The sequence below is a fragment of the Notamacropus eugenii genome, chromosome 5 (assembly GCF_028372415.1).
Source record: "Notamacropus eugenii isolate mMacEug1 chromosome 5, mMacEug1.pri_v2, whole genome shotgun sequence".
Taxonomy (NCBI): Eukaryota; Metazoa; Chordata; class Mammalia; order Diprotodontia; family Macropodidae; genus Notamacropus; species Notamacropus eugenii.
This window is the reverse complement of record NC_092876.1, coordinates 192,919,792-192,937,214: the sequence shown is the minus strand read 5'-3', so window position 1 is coordinate 192,937,214 and position 17,423 is coordinate 192,919,792. Positions and strand designations below refer to the sequence as shown.

At 37.7% G+C, this 17,423-nt stretch overlaps 1 protein-coding gene across 8 annotated transcripts in view; it reads left to right on the top strand.

Annotated features, from left to right (window-relative positions):
• Window positions 1-17,423, top strand: part of ATP8A2 (ATPase phospholipid transporting 8A2) — a 761,757-nt gene that overhangs the window by 706,314 nt on the left and 38,020 nt on the right. For 6 of the 8 annotated variants that reach the window (XM_072611751.1, XM_072611756.1, XM_072611754.1 and 3 more), the window contains 2 exons: window positions 6,175-6,263; window positions 14,158-14,262. In XM_072611751.1, the coding sequence (XP_072467852.1) occupies window positions 6,175-6,263; window positions 14,158-14,262 (194 nt within the window). Of the gene's footprint in view, window positions 1-6,174; window positions 6,264-14,157; window positions 14,263-14,734; window positions 15,081-17,423 lie in introns of those variants that run through there. The other 2 variants (XM_072611755.1, XM_072611753.1) reach the window with 2 other exon arrangements.

Below are 17,423 nucleotides of genomic sequence, written 5' to 3'. Positions count from 1 at the left end.
TTTTTTTTTACTATAAGGCTTGACTCCTTGTGGGAGGGTAAAGGGCAGTGTATTCAGGAATGAAGGGAACAGAAGATATCTACCAAAATTTTGAAAGAAAAATAACCATAAACCAAGAGGCATTCAAGTAGATACAATGTCAGAAGTATCCAGCAAGCGAGTGTAGGTTGTACAGTTGAGACTAGGGCTCTATACGGTACACTTGACTTAATTAACTCTACCTCTCAGAAACATTTGCTTTTTTCACTCTCAAAGTGAAAACCCACTTCTGCCTCTGGACCCTGTAATCCTGTGCTGCTGTCTGACTGAAGATTTTGCCCTATTAGTATCTTCACATGCCTGGCAGAGCCAAAGGATAGTGCTTTCTTCGTATGCTGCTGGATCTGGTTTCCGTTTTTACCCTTCTAACCCCCATCCCAGTCTGGGGATCAGCATTTTCCTAAAAGCGACACACAGGAACCCATTCAAGAACCACATCATTGGAGGAAGAGTGGCTTTCCAGTACAAACTGTTTAATTGCCAGCTTGCTAGGATTCTGAAATAGAGCTGTGGCAGAATATTCTTGAGTATATTTTATAAAACACAGCTCTGATGTTCCTTTCTCCCTGTTCAGTAAATCTAAACTTAAAATTGGCAGCATTGTAGACATCTTGGATAGTAAAGAGAGGGTGTGAGTGGTTGTAGGAAACTGGGAACCTAATATCTTCCTGGAATTTGTTTACTTCCTCTCCTGACAAGTGGCATGGAATCTAGAAGTATTTTAACGTGCCATGGATTTTGATTACCACTGAAGAGGAAAAAAATCCTGCATTATATGTCACTTTGCTAACACTATGAGGGTTTGAACTCTGTAAGTGATAGCAGCATCTGGGAGCACCTGCTGTTTAACCAAAGCTATACTGAAGGTTACTACTTCTAAGTATATCTGAACTGTGACACAACCACCCTAAATTACTGTGTTCTTGCCCTGTCACCCTTCCCAAAATAAAGGTGGGAAAGTGATTAACAAAAGCATCTTCAGCAGGACAGAAAATATTCAGGGTGCCAGAATTCAAAAATAACACTTGAGCCTCAGTAGTTCCAAGTAGGTAAGGCTCCAGAACCTTCATAGAAAAGAGAAGAGGGGAGATTATAATTGTTTAGCCCTGTCATTGTTGACTAAATACTTGTAGTAGAACGAAATGTTCCCAAAAGTATTCTTCCTCCTCTCACTCAATACCAGGGTCTGGCACGGCCCAGAATTAAATTCATGTCATTGCTTTTATACAGTGATAGAGTATCATGCGTTAAAATTAGTCTTGTTGAGAAATAAACAAGCCAAAAGCCCAAAGGGGATAGGTAGGTGATGAGAAACCAATCCCTCATACATAATTTTCTACACCTAGAAAATCTGGTTCTATTCCCCCCAATCAAACTGTGGCCCTCCTGTCCTTTAAATTGTGGGGTGATGACCCCAAATGAGGTTGCAACTCACAGTTTAAGAAGTACTTGAAGGGGTCATGAGTGGAAAAAGTTTAAGAAGCCCTGTTTTAAAATACCACTTAAAATTCCCCCTAAGCAAGATGTGTAAGTTTGCCTCACCCTAGTACCATTCATCCCAACAGTTTTCTTCAGATTTCTTCCATTCTGCTACTGTTCTTATATGGTCTCCAAGTAAGGCCACCACACTTATTAATGTCAGTCAAATTAGATACTGTGTGCCAAGTGTTTTCAAACCTTAAATTGATATGTCAATGTCAGCCATTATTATTTCTGTTATTATTAATTATTACTGATGAACAGTTTAGAAATGATGCCTGGGTTGGCAATCGTCTTATCATCTTAATGCTTTATTTTCTCAACCCCAATTGGAGTCTTCATTAGGTGCCCTTATCACATCAGGGAAATGTTAAAAACCCAGTGGTTAGCTTTGGAAACAAAAATAAATAAAATTATTTCACCATTTGTTACTTTGTCCAACATAATAATTATCTTTTTGATGGACTTGGAGGAGGATCAACCTTTATTATAAAAACTCAATTCCATATTTTCCAAATGAGAATCAAGCAGGTAGAAACCTTAGAGACACTGTTTTTACTGTTCAGTGATGAGGCAGATTCTGATACTGGTTGTGAAAAATCGTGAAACCACTTCCAAACCTCCGCACATCTTCTTTGGATAAGTAAGTTATCTTTGGCCAAGTTTTCTGCCTGATCATCTAGAATTCTCCAGGATTGTTTATATGGGCACCTAAAACTGTGATATTGTTGGTCGTAAACTATTCATTTCTCTTATAAAATGTTGTCAAATGTTGTTTAAAATTTGTGCCATTCTTTGCCACAAGAGGCAGAATTTGCATGGCATGTGTTACTTGTTTCTATAGAAAAATAATAGCATGTCTTCAATAGGTATTTATTGGGTGCTCATTATGCATGAAGTATCAGTACTAGGCTTTGTGTTCAACATGGAAATGTAATATGTAGTCCATTTCTTCAAAGGATTTATGTTGTAGTTGGAGAATTGACAAAAACATAAGACAAAAACTAGTTTAAAGAGTTAATGAAATAAAGGGTTTGGATTTGTGGAAAAGGTATATGTGGAAGGGTAGTAATTGTGAGTGATGGGAGTGAAGGGAAAAATGAGCATAGATAAAGAGCTAGAAATGTAGATGGCATAAACATTGATCAGTATGGCTTTAAGTGTCTCCCCTGTATTAGCACGGAGGATACGAATTCAAAAGTGAGACAGTCAGGAGTTCCAAATAATAGAGATGAGGCAGAAAGAGATTCAAAGTAGGGGGACCACTTGTGCAAAGGGAATGGAAACTTAAGGCAGAATGTTATGTTGTAACAGTAAGGACCCTGGCACACACAGGAGGGTCTGCTGTACAGGTTCTTAGATCTACTTTTCTAAAAGGAAAGCAACTTTTGAGGGAGTCAACAATCTACTTTAATCAAGCACAAATATTATTCACTTAGTTCAGGGGGAAAATCAGCACCCTGAACTCAGAGAAATATCTATCAACAGACAGGGCTTCTGACTGTCTGACCATAAGTAATACATACTTAGTTACCAGAGAGACAAGCACCAACATCTGGCTTTTCAAAACGGGATCTCCTTAGCAGTTGCCCAGAGTCTCTTCTGGCTAAACAAACACTTCCAATGAGTAAGCCCCAAAGTAAAACCTTACCTCAGAGTATTTATACACTTTTGAGCATCAGTGGGCATCACAACCCTTGAGAATCAGTGCCTCATTAGAAGTTAACAAAAAGTGTGGGCCTCCCCTAATCAAGCTTCCCCTTAAAGGGCAGATGCATCAATGTGTGGGGAAGATCTTTAACTCTCTAATTAACATTACATACAAATAAGAAGCAACATCTAAGACAGTTTGGCTGTAGAGTACATTATGATGACTAATTGGTGGCTATCCTGGAAATGTAACCTGAAACAAGATTATAAGGGGTTTTAGATGCCATGTGAGGGGATTCATGTTTTATTCTAAACATATTATTTATGTTTTATTCTAAAGGTAGGAAGTCTTGAGCCTCTTGAAGAGGAGAAGAATGTTGTCAGCTTGGCAGCTATGTGAAAGATGGAAAGGAAAGGGACACAGATGGGAGGCAGGGAGGCCAATTGGGAGGGCATTACAGTAGTCCAGGTAAGAGTAAGGACCTGAAGTAGAATGTGTGTGGTGTTAGTGGAAACAAGGGGTCAATTTCAAGAGAAGTTGAGGCAGAATCAATGAGTTTTAACAATTTGCAGAGAATGGGATTGAGTGAAAAGAGTTAAGAAAGGCATCTTTGCTAACAACCTGGATGGCTGAAAGAATGGTGGTATTACTCAACTGAAACAGGAAAGTTAGCAGGATAAAGGGGTTTAAGAAGAAAGATGAGTTTCGTTTTGGACTGCTGAGCTTCAGTTGTCTATGAAACATTCAGGTGGAGCTGTCCAGCAAGCATTTGGAGAATTGGGAGGAGAGCTTTGGAGATGAGGATAGGATGTATAGGTTTGGGAGTCATCTACATAGTTAAAACTTGAGGAGCTGATAGGACCACTAAAAGATAGAGTAGAGAAAGAAGAAAGGCCCTATGACAGAACCCTATGCATGGGGGCAGAATATTAATGATTATCCTGCTAAGAGTGGGAAAGATCAGTTAGACAAGGCAGAACCACAACAAAATAGTTATAAAAATGCAAGGAAGACAAGATTCTCTAGAAGGAGGAAATGATCATGAATGTCAAATGCTACAGAGATGTAAAGAAACATGAAGACCAAAGAATAAGCCATTGGCTCTAGCAACAAAGAGATTCATTAGTAACCTTCAGGAGATTGATTTCATTCAGTACAGTGGTGGGAGAAAGGGAGTGAAAGCCAAGTCCAAGAAGTTAAAAGTCTGGGCAAATAGATTAAGACAGCAGATGGAGGCAGGTTTCGTTTCTTGTTGGTTTTTTTAAAGGAGTTTTTTTCTATGAAAGGAGAGATATAGGGCAATAGCTCAAAGGGATGGTGAAGTCAAGTAAAAGGACTTTGTTTTTGTCTATAAGGATGGGAGAAATCTGGATATATTTGTAGGCAGCAGGGAAGGAGATAAGTAGTAGATAAGAGAAGCTGAAAATTAGGGAGAGAGGAGATGCTCTCAAAGGGAATGGGATCACTGGCATAAGTTGAAAGATTGATATCAGGTGGGATGTTTTTATAATGTATCAGTGATGATATTGTGGAGCTGTGTTGATCAAGGCAATATTATGTAGGATTTCCAAGTTTGCAGAGGGAATAAGAAGTAGATTAATCAGACTTTTGTAAAGGAAAATTAGGAAGTAAGTTTGGAAAAATAGGTGGTTCCCAAAGTATTGTTCATGGACCTCTACAGCTCTATTAAACCCTTTCAGGGAGTCTGTGGGAGCATAATTATTTTCATAATAATACTAAGGTGTTATTTACCTATTAAAATACTCCTTCCCTTTCCAACTATATGACTATGTGAGGCCAGATTTGTTTGTATACTTCAACCAAAATAGCATATTGCAGTAGATGGAATGTAAAAGTAGATATGAGAATCCATATGTCTTCTATTAAGCCAGATATTAAAAAGATTTTTTAAAATATGGAAAACATTGGTACTCTTTCTAGTAATTTTTGGTTTTGAAAAATATAGTTCTTTTTCATTTTTAAAAATCTATGTTAACATGTAATATGTTGATTTTTGTTACTTTTACTGAATTAATAAGTCAGTATTTTAGAAATATTTTCTTTTTAAATTCTGATATGGTAAATATTAGTAGCTATAACCCATATAAACAAATTGTTTCTTTTTTAAGAATTGTTTAATTGTTTAATTTTTAAGAATGTGAGGGAGCCCTGAGATCAAAAAGTTGGAGAACCACAGGGTTAAAACACTCTGTCCTCATCTTAATTACCATTGTCTACAAACTGCTAGGATGTCCACTCACCTTCCTTAGTAATTTAAACTTCACAAACTGGCTATCTACTACCTACCATTCTTGAAAGTTTGAATATCTCTATGGATTACTTTTCCAACACATGTGCCTCACAGTTGCATAGCAGTGACATACTCAATGACCTCTATCTCTGTTCTGTTTCCGAGTTCCAGTGGTGCAGCCACACCATTTAAAACCTTTCCTCCTGTAGGAGCACCAAGAAATTTGGCTGATCTGATGATGGCTTCTTATCCTTCTACTTCTCCCATTCCTTCACTTGTTTTGAATCTGTTTTTCATTCATATCATAACCTTTGGTTCTGTGGACCCTCCTATTTTCCCAGTCTGTCACCCCACACACAGATCAGCTGCCACTTTACCAAGCCTGTGGTCAGCCTTACTTTATTAATGTTTGTGACCTAGCAGCATCACTACCATCCCAGATTTTAAGTTCTTTGAGGAACAGGAACTTATTTATTGTTGTCTTTTTCATCTTCATATGCCAAGCAAAGAGGTAATTAGTAAATTTTTAATGAATTAATTACTACGAATATGTGCTTGTGGGTCTCATAACTACGTCACATAATAGGATATGGGCTTTGGTAAAAATCCCTCATGAATATATTGATCTTGGGGGCTATATTTTGCTTCCCGTAGAATTGGATATTACACCATTCTTTCTAGTTGTGAAAACAATCTGCTATGGCTGATCAGGTAAAAGTACTGGCACTAAGAATTCATTTCTTCTTCTTTCCAGGCAGGAATGGTGTTAAGTTGTGGATACTTCTGGCTGGGTTTGCTTCTGGTGCCTGGGGCATGCTTACTTAAAGATGTAGCATGGACAACGTAAGTTAAAAAGTGAAATAACAATGTAAATGTATTAATGATGATCATAATCCCTCTTGGTATCAGCATTTTTATTCAAATTAAGCTAATAATCTCATCAGATTATTAAATTCTCTGGTAATTCTTGTTAGACTTTCTGTCGAGTCAGTTGAGCTATCTTACCTGCATATATCTCGATAAGAATCTAGTGTTAAGTTGTAATGCAAACACCATTCTAAAAAAGAAACAGCATCCAAAAGATACAGGCTTTACTCCCTCATACCTTTTGAACCCTTTCTTCATTCTCATTATCTGCAGGCCTCAAGTTCCTTCCTCTTTTTACCTCACTCTCTACCTGGCTGATTTTGCGGTTACCAGCACTCATATGTAATTATTTTCTTTCTTAAAATGGTAGTCAATAAGTTAGGTCTCAGGAGCCCAAATCTTATATATTATTTCTGCTTTAAAGGAGTCAAAACTAGATGCTCAGTTATTGTAGGCATTATAGGTTATCAAGCTCACTTAAAATTAAATGGAAATGAGGAAGGAAAAAGGGCAATGATTTCCAAAATTTCCTTCTCTAGCCCAAGAGTAGCATGATGCAATCATTGTCTACTAGATTCTCAAGCAGAGGATCACATAAAAGCCATCTCCTCCTAGATGTGTTCTCAGACTTGCCTGCATAGGTTGGATGACTCCTAGTTCCTGGTAGTGAATGAATGGCACTGGTTCATTTGTTTTTGTTTTCTTTTTTAGTGGTCTCAGTCAAGTAAGATTCTGTCATCTTAAATCAGTCTCTTAAAAATCCCTTTACTGACCCTGAATGTGGAGATTTCAGCAGCAAAACCTTTCTGCCATTTTAGAGAAATAATGAGCATTGATTACAAAGTTCACTAAACCAAAAGCCTCACTGTCTAATTTTCTGGATGTTTTCCTAATGGGCTTTAAACAAAAGTACCTCTATCACTAGTAAGCAAATAATATGTTCTCAAATTTTAAAAGGATTCTTCACTTTATCAAAGGGATTCATGACAGGACTCCTTTAAATAGCAATTCCCCAGATTCATTTAAGTATTGACTTACAGATAACCAAACCCATGACCAAGGGTCAGGGGGAGGCAAAGATACACAATGAAAGTGTTTGGAGCCCCTCACACCTTATGATTAATTAGAAATAAAGACAAAGCATTTCCAAGATAATGATATGGGAGGTTGAGGGAAATTATCCCATTTTTTTAAAAATTTGATTTGTACAGTTTCTGAAATAGTTACATATTATGAAACAATGAAATAAATTGTAAAACATTGTAAATTATATCTTATTGTATAAGCGAAGGAGTTCATTGGTTTAAGAGAACAATTTTTGCTTTTATTTTAGGGGTGCCCAAGCCTTCCCACAAATACTTGCCAGTTTCCCTGAAGATATAGTTTTCCTAACCTGGCTACATTTAGGACAAAACATAATGGGGGGATCCCAAAAGTAGAGAATTATGGCTTTAATCTGAGGCTTCCAGGAAAAGACATCAGGTTTCATTTTTGTCATTCCCTTCCTCTCACCTTCAATGAGAATTGTACTTGCCTGACAGTTAAGGATATATCTTTTGAAGGAGTTTTCATTTTGGCATTATCTTGACAACTGATGATACCTAATATGAAAAATATATAAAAACCCAAAATATGCTGTATAAAATTGTCAGCGATTCACTAAGTTTTTTAGCTGTTGAGGTAAATTCAATAGTTCTTATCTTCTTGGGCTCTTAGCCTATGTCCAGTTTTATGGATACAGTGATTTAATGACTCCCCACCACCACCATCTTAAGTGCCAAAGCTATATTTTCCATTAACTGGCTCTCAGAATTCTCTGTGATTTTAGGGATAGCCAGAAAAGACATAATATGCATCTAACTGAGAGTTGAAGGGAATGCTATGCCCCACATTTGCTCTTTGGGGAAATGGCCCCCAAGTAGCACAATGTAATCATTGTCCACCAGGTTTTCTATATCCAACAAGAGAATCAAGTACAAATTGCCTTCTGACAAGTGTGCCCTCAGACTTACCTGCATGCATGACTACCTCTTCCTGGTAATGAATGAGAGCCATTGGTTTTGTTGTAAAGTGGTCTCAATTGATTAAGATTTAATCATGTAAAATTAGTCTTCTGAAAATTCTGTTGCTAAACCTCAGTTTCTGCCTAATGGGATTTCAACAACAGTATCTCCCCCTCCCCTTTCATTCTCCATCCCCACCCCCCACTCCCACCAATCTCCATTTTAAAGACAGAATGTTCAGGAATGAGAAAGTTCACTAGACCAAAACTCTATACCTCATTGTCTGATTTTCTGGATTTTTTTCCCAGTGGGTTTTAAACAGGAGGCCCTTATCACTATTAAGACATGTAATTCTGTTCCCTCAAACTAGATTTTTTTTTTGACTGGTATCATCGTAAAAGTTAGTACCATTTATATTTTAACCAGGATAAGTCAAATGACACAGCTTACAACCTCACCATATGGAAGAAGTAAAAATACATTTCCTTTCCAAGGGCTTGGACAGACAAAACTTGAGCTGAGACCAAGAACCTTCGAAAAAAAGACATTTTAGGGGAAAACGAAGAGAGGTCACTTTTGTTTGTGCCTGTTGCACTGCAATATTTGTGCACAGTTGTCTGTTTTTCAGCAACAAGCCTCTGTGTCCACATATGAACCACACACAGGACATCACCTAATGCAGAAAATGCTGCCAGCAGTGAAGGGAAGGGTGATTTGGGAAAGATTCTGCAAGTATTGTAGCACTAGGAGAACCCTTGGAGATGTAGACATTCAGTTTGGGAATAGGCATTTTAGTCCCAAAGCAGAATGGACTCTTGTTTTGGCAAACTTGAGTTCTGTAATTTTCTTTTGTTCAAATAATCCAGCCATCATCATACACACCACTTATCTCATACCATGTTCCTTTCAGCCCTGAGCTTGAAACATTTGCTATTGAGTCAAGTAAATCTGGAATGTCTTCCCGCCTTTTCTGAGAAGAGGAAGCTTATTATTAAATATTTGGCTCAGTTAGTGCCACATTGTTTAACTCTAGTCTCGATTCCTAAATTTCAGTTTTGGAAACCATGCAGTATTTTTCCTTCTTGCTTACCATATTGTTTTGAATAGACAGTCACCCTGATGACTGAAAGCCCTCCATGTTCCCAATTTTTGAACTTCATTATTTAGGGGAAATAATTATAAATGAACAGTTGATGTAAATCAAGTAACAATGCAGAATTTAGTGTTAAGTTTTGTGATAAACTACATAATGAGCCATTAGAGCAGTATTGTGAGATTTTATTGGAAGGGTTTTTCTTTGCTTCCTGGATTGAACCAAGAACAGAGAAATATCATTCATTGGTAATGTCTCGTCATACTGAGAAAGCTGAAAAATTCTTTCCCATCCCAAAGATTAGGTTTTCTCAGCTATTGCCAAGAGTCTTTGAAGAGATCTGCTATCCCAGTCTCCTGGGTTTCTGCTGGTTTTCTATCCATTCTATCTCCCCTTACATATGACTACCCTAACTTCTAAGGGTAGTTGGCTAGAGTCCTTGACTTAGAGTCAAAAAAAATTCAAATCCCGCCTCAGACAACTTACTAGTCGTGTGACCACTTAACCAATGTCTGTCTCAGTTTCTCAGTTTCCCTAATAGATTCACCAGTAAAATGCGGATAACAATACCATCTTCCTTCCAGGGTTGTGAGAATAAAGTAAAATATTTGTAAAGTGCTTTGCAAACCATGAAGGGCTATATACAATGCTAGCTGTTATTATTACCTTTGATTTAAAGTGCTCTGTCAGATAAATATGATCCCTGACTAGTCAGAAAGATATTTGGTTATAGAAGTAAAAATCTTAACTTGCCTGAGAAAAATTTAACATTCTTCAGTTTACATTCTTCCAAGTTATTTGCCTGTGATGACTTTTATGTATAATCTCCCAGCCTGCCTCTCAGCAATGGAAAATTCATTATTTGTCTTAAAATCATCTGTTAAAACTTTAAAGACAGTGAACCCATTTGAGAGGATTTCTTTTTATTTTAATTTATTTCTCTCAGGAACTTAGTTATCATTTCCTAAATTTGTATTATATCCAACCATTCTTTTCCTTGCTGTAATCCCCTATAGATACTTAACTTAGAACATAAAGCTGCAAATAGTTTAAACATATAAATGGCAGGTAACTTCTGAACCATGTAATTAAGCTCATTTCCTTTTAACTAGTATCTTTGTCCATGTGAGAGCACTCAGAAGATTTAACATTTTCTTTTGATCTGCTAACTCTCAACTCCTATACATCTCAGGGAGAGGAAACAGTTACCTGTGTTAAGACAAGAAAAGAAACTAAGATAATGGAAAAGCCATGGAAAATACAAGATTTCTAATATTCAAATTTTTAACACAGTTGAAAACTTAAAACGTACCCACTAGTCAGAGATGATTCTAATACCTAAGACAAACACAGAGATTTGCACCAGGACCCAACCCACTACAAACAACAAACAGATCTTAATGTAGATGAGGGCTGATCAAAATAGCCCTAGCAAATTTACTTCGTTTAAAACGTGTCTCAGAAACACCCAAATCCTGATTCACATTCATGCCTCAGTGAGATGCCAGTGATTAATTTGTAAAATGTCTTTGGACCTCTTAGTGTTAAGGACTTAGCCAATCCACAAGTAAATATTACCAAACAAAGATTTTGGAGTTACTTGTTTAATTTTAGGACTTTTTTTTTAAGTGGGGTTGGGGACTGAGACTTGAACAGGACTTTAAATCAGGAGACCTGGGTTTGATTTCATCTTGGTTTTCATACTTATTAGGTATGTTACATTGAGCACATCACTTACAGTTGACTCATGCATCAAATGAGCCTAATTAAACTTGTCTACCTATCTTACAGGGTTCTACAATGATCAAAGAAGAGACCATAAAAATATGCAAACAAATGAGAGCTGTACAAATAAACATAGTTATTATGAATAATATATCATCATGATCAATACCACTCCATACTAGGCACAATATGAGTCATGAGTTCCCTGCCACTAACGCTGGTGTGTTCTAAAATTTCTTCTCTAAGTCATTGTGGAATTCTGAGCACATTCTGCCTTAGGAGTAATGTTCATCTACAGTTACTAAGAAAACTAAAGGAGAAAGATACCTTTATAGATTTGTAGTATTCCAGATACCTTGTAGGCTATAAATGGGCTTTTATGAGCATGTCTGAGTACCTAAACACTATTTATAACATCATTTCTACAGGGAGAAATGCATTCCACAATGTATGCTGAGCTAGGGAACATAGGCCCAGTACACAGAGGTTCCAGAAACATATTCAAGACCCATTGAGAAGCTGAAGGAGGGGGTGGAGGTGAATATGCATAATTTAGGAATTGAGACCAGAGTTAGACAATGTAGCACTCCCTCTTCTTAGAAAAATCCAGATTTACCTGATACAGTAACGAATGTATAGTGATAGAGGGGCTAGAGTGATAGGAAGGCCCCATTACCCAGAATAATCCTATCATTCAGGCTTTCACCCTTGAACAGCTCTCAAGACCTAGGCCATAGTTCCTTCAAACCCCCCTCCCCAAAGGAAAGATGGTGGCACCAAAGACATGTTTTCTATTCCCACATCTTGCCAGTGCTTCAGCTCCCACCATCTAACATGTGGTCAGAAGAACCAGTTCTGTCTCTGGGAGGAACCTGCCAGAAATAGCACAGGCCAGCCAGGTATTTGAATATGTGAGATAATGTGAGTCAGGTGTTCATAAGTTGGGGAAGTAGTACCCGTGCTTAGCCTTAAATGAAACTAGCCTGACTTACAGATAGTCTATCGGAGATGGGCATAATGAAAAGTAAATGCTCAAAGCAACCAGTGACCTTTAGCTATAGTAAGTGGTAATGTTGCTCAATGGAGTTTTGGATATCTTACTATCACAAACATACTATTTAGCTTCCATAAAATTGCCATGGTTTTGTCTTTACACCACAGAATTTATCTGTAATCATAGTCTCATGGATATGAGGGTATTTCCTTTATTTAAATATTATGTGATAAGCTTTTTATTGATATGTTACTCTGGGGAGAGAAGGATAAACTGTGCATATACAGTGCATGTGGAATACTCATCAGCTACAAATTGATATAGACTGTGAGGAGTTTGTGTTTTATCTTAGTAGAATTCATGCCAGTTAAATATAGGTATGTATGCATATGCAGTCATAATTTGAAAGTTCTTGGACACATTGTTACATAAAAAAATAATGTCTGTACAGCTAAATTATGTCTTATTAAAATTACATAATAAGAGGTTAGTTTTTAAATATGCATGCATGTATATGTAGAGAATTTTATATGTATATATAAATGCAGTAATTGATGTTTAAGTTAAGAAGATAAGTTTTTTTAAATTTTCAAGATGTTAATTAAATTTCTGAATATTTTATTATCACCTAAAAGCTCTACAAATGCCAGCTTTAGAGGCTGAAAGCCTTCTGTTCACTTGTGTTGGAATCTAAGGGTTTTACCACTGCTTACCTGTCTTCTTTCATTTCTTGACCAGATATGCTAAGTCTTCTCTCCCTACCTTAGATAAATCTCTTTTGTGGTACAGCAGATCCACAGGGCTGGTTTGTTTAATAATAAAGGTTGTGTTTTTTTAATAAATGGGAATTCTAGCCCATGTTGATAATACCTCAATTCTCTGCCATCTTACAGCTTTACTTTGCCCAGATCTTCCCAGAATGCCTTCTCTTCCATTTTCTTTGACCAAGTGGTAACTTTCTAGGCCCAGAGTGATTTGTCTCTCTACTTTGAAGCGATCCTGTGGTCAACAAGTTACATGAAAATAATGACAAAGGTTTTAGTGATTTTTTTTAAGTATGTAGAGGTCATTATAGGTAAAAACTATGGTGTTCTGATAACTTCGAGGAGAAGAGGTAAGCCTTTTTCTTGAGAGAACAGCTCAGAAAATGTCTGGAATTCAGACACAATATGTTATTGTGGAATAAAATGGATTGTGGGGAATAGGAGAAATTCTTAGGTACGTATTTATCTTTTAGTTTGTAAACTTTATTTTTATGAGCATTATTAATATCCAACTCATTTCACAGGAGATGAAAATCATAGAATCTAATGGAAAGTGATTAGCCAGAGAAAGATGAAGCATGGGTGTGTCATGATACTTTCATTACCTTCCAGGTTTGGGGTCAGAGTCTTCACTCCAAGGGGGTGAGCTCTGCCAGGATTAACCTCTCTACCATGTTACAATTTATGTAATAGCTGCCTGTGGAAAGGAGCAGGAGAGAAATGCCTGGCATGGACCCCAACACGCGCGCGCACAGACACACACACACGTTTCTTTCACAGTCTCAGACTCAGGGAATGAAGCAGTATCCACAAGTGTGACCATTTGTATAAGGTTTGTAAGAACCAAGATGATCAGCTCCTTGCATCAGATTTTCAGTCCTCTTTAATGAAAAAGTCTTTCAGAACAGATTGGAAACATGTCTTGCTTGACTCACTGAATATTCAGTGAATCATCAGGTCTCTCCTTGGAATGGCAGAGGGCTGGGCCAGTCCCATGGTTTGCCTGTTGGGGCTCCACAATTCAACCCCAGATCATTAGGGTTTTCATAAGATTTCTATGAGGTAGGTGAATAATTCTTTTCTTCATAGACCAGAAGCTAGCCCTGATCACCAGCATCCTGGTAAGGCTTTCCTATATATTGCATGGAGGCTTTGAATGCCTCATTATATCCCAAGCCTTCCTGTGGCCATGGATGAACATCTTTGTTCAGAGAGGGGAATATGGGGTCTTTTTGTGGCTGTGTAAACCTCATGTGTTGTCTTCTCTTTTTGTCTTTCCCTTATGATACAGGGCCAAGCATGCCTACCATAAAACTTTGCTGGAGCAGGTTCAGGAGTTGGAAACTAAGTCCAAAGAGCTGGGAAAAACTATGCTTCGTGATAGTAATGGAAAGAGGTGGGGCAATTCCATCCTAATTAAAAAAAAAAAGTATCAGTTCTCCCTATCGTTTTGCCCAGATCTCTCTTTACCTTCCCAGTTTTGAAAATAGTCATGATTTACTCATGCTTTTCCCCTCCCTTCTGCCCCCCCCCCCAAAAAAAAGCATTTTTACCTCAGGAAGTAAACAAATCAGAGACTTTAGGCTCTGTCCTTGTATGGCAGTGTGGAACACAGGCTTTCCTAACCACCAAGCCTGTCCCCTTTCTCCACTTACTGGATTCTGTATTGTGGCCTGTCATCACCAAACTGAGTCCAGTGTGGAAAATGGGAAAAAGCAGTCATTCTGACTTAGAGTAGATGAGATCAGGCTCAGCAACATTACCAAAGAGGATTGGAAAGCAGAAGAAAACTCAGTCTGTTTTGGTATCTGGCCCAGTCATCCTCTGCTCAGAATTTATGCATTGTTTGGTTTCTTGCTAATGTACAGGGTTGCCAATGTGGATTCCTCAGCTTGCTGATCTTCAGGGGCCTTGCACATCCCTTGTTACCATACCACTTGGAGTGGGCCTGATGAGCTTATCCATTCTTTTTTCCTGGTTGGCAGCATGCCTGTCACATGAGCTAGAGCTACTCTCTCTCTCTCTGTATATGTTTAAATGATTACACCTTCTCACCTCCTTTGCCTTCTGTACACCAGCAGGCCAGACATCTCTGACAGTAGGTCATGCAAATGAGTCCCATGCAAACTGGGAAAAGTTTGCATCCTAATAGACAAGATCAACATTCTTTCAGTTTGGGATGTCTTTTTGGAAATAAAGGAATTTTGCACAGCCCTCAGTGAAAAGAGTTCTTTAACAACTGAAGAAGCATTTTATTAAACACCTACTATTGCTGCGTACTCTACTAAGCTCTGAGTATACAAAGACAAAAACCAAAGTAGTTTCTACCCTCAAGGAGCTTGACATGACTAATTCTTATGTAATTTCTTCTGATTGATGTACAGTGCCCAAAGAAAAAGTTCCACTGTTTCTTGATTTATTACCACAAAAGTGACACAGTAAGTTGAGTTTTAAGGAGCCATTTTGTAAGATCAAAAGAAGTTATTAATAAAGAATTGTTAATAAACTGTATTTATAATAAACTGCCCTTTCCACTCAGAAAAAAGACCCAATGAAGAGATATAGGTATTAGTGTTTGGTTGAATGGTCATTCTGGAATTGTTCAATAGCTTTATATATAAAACATCTGAGAACTATATGATTGTGTCATTGGGTGATAAGATGGAAACCTACAATGCACTTGGTTGCGTATTCATTGAGATGTAAAGTGAGAAATTTCAGGATGCTGAACCACTTTCCAAAGTAAAGATTTTATCATTATAATGAAAAATTTCTTCACATATCAAGGCAATATAGTACCTAGTTTATTATAGAGAAGAGTTCATAACTCAAAAATTCATAAATGGAAGGACAGACATGTTCTGTATTATAGCCACACGTGATAAGATGAATAGTAAATTATCAGTTGATCATTCGTTAAATGGTCCACAGCAGAACATTAGCTATCAGAGACCGAGTTCTGTCTTTGTAACTACAAATGTTGAAAAGCCCTGGAGACTTTTAGACAATCCTTTTCATTAGTGGCTATTTAAATTTTTACCATTACCCCTCTTGTTTATTAGGGGTAGAGTGAGAGAAAAAGCAGTTTTTGAAAAGAAGGAAAGAGCCCAAAATGATTTGTCAAGACACAACAGAAAGGGAAGTATTTCATTTCTTTTCAAGGATGTTATTTTGGGAAATTTGAAAGGATTTCCATATTTATTCAGAACTTTTTTTATGATAATATTAGCATTATATGGCTGCTATTAGCAGGGCTTGTTTTGAAGAAGCAAATTTTTACCAATGATAATTGCTTTTTTAAAATTTTAAGACATTGAAATCTGTTTGACTGTATCAGGAGGAAGTTAGAGCCTATGTTATATGTTCATCGGGCTAGACTTTGCTCCCCTTCTTCATTCATGTTTACATCTTGTCTAGTTATCATAAAAACTTAACATTGTAGCTCATGCTTTCTTTTTGGTGTGTGCTCATTGTTTTCATAGACTTTGTTTTCCTAAGTTTATGCTGCAAGCTTTTTTATCTGTCTTCATCCATACAGATCCCCAGCTCCAATAGCTTGCATGAAGATGATGTAAGGATTCCACCCCCAACCCCACCTCCCAATGAGTTTGTTTTTCCTCTCTCCTAATTGCTCCCAGATTTTCTGTGTGGTCCATCTGCAAACGAGATAAATGGGGAAGTACTCCAGTCTGCTAGAGGTGGTGGCTTTATGCTCACGTTGTAGCCTCCCAGGCTTAGCCTTAGAATTATTCTTTTTTAATCTTCTTTGTGTAAAGCCCAACTCTCACACACCTGCTTCCCTTAGTGTGATTGTCCTTGGGCAGGGGAAAACAGAGTATGGGGAAGGGGGAATTTCTGAGACCATGACCATACACAATGTTTAAAAATCTATATAATTGCTAAGAGCTGCATTATGGTGGTATGGCTTCCCTGCTGTCTCTACTCAGACCTGCTGAGGGCCCCTGCTGGCACCTCTGATATTCATGTTTACCCAGATACTTTCTAAGGAGAAAAACAAGTAACTGGAGTCTATTTGTATCTAAAGGGAGGGCAGTGGAGAGAGGAAGGACACATCTGTGGTAACCATAGGCTTTCCAGTGCCCTCTCCTCTAGTTGGAAGTATCTGTGCAAAACTGCAGCTAAGAGACATCAGGCATCATTTGGGTTCTCTCAGGCTACTACACATGGCTTTTAGATTGGGGGAGCTGTTATCTAGTCTCTTGTGGAGAGAACAGGTGTAATTAAAGCCCTTGAGAGTTAAAGTTCCCTTGGGAGTGAACTCTTTGAAGCTGCACAAGAATGAACATGTTGGGGGCTAGTCCTTCTTAAAGGCCCAAGGCTGCCTGAATTAGAAGCAAGCACCCTGTCTTAAGTGTGAGTCAACTGTAGGTGCTCAGAGCAGGGTCTCCCAAAGCAACTGAAAGTTCTCTAAGAACTCCTTAGTAAATTCTGCCTTGAATAGGAAGTTCAGAAGGTAGGTCGGTCAAAAGATCTCATGCTCTACTCCCATTAACACATCTAAACAATAAATTTATCAAATTAGTTGTCATATTGAAA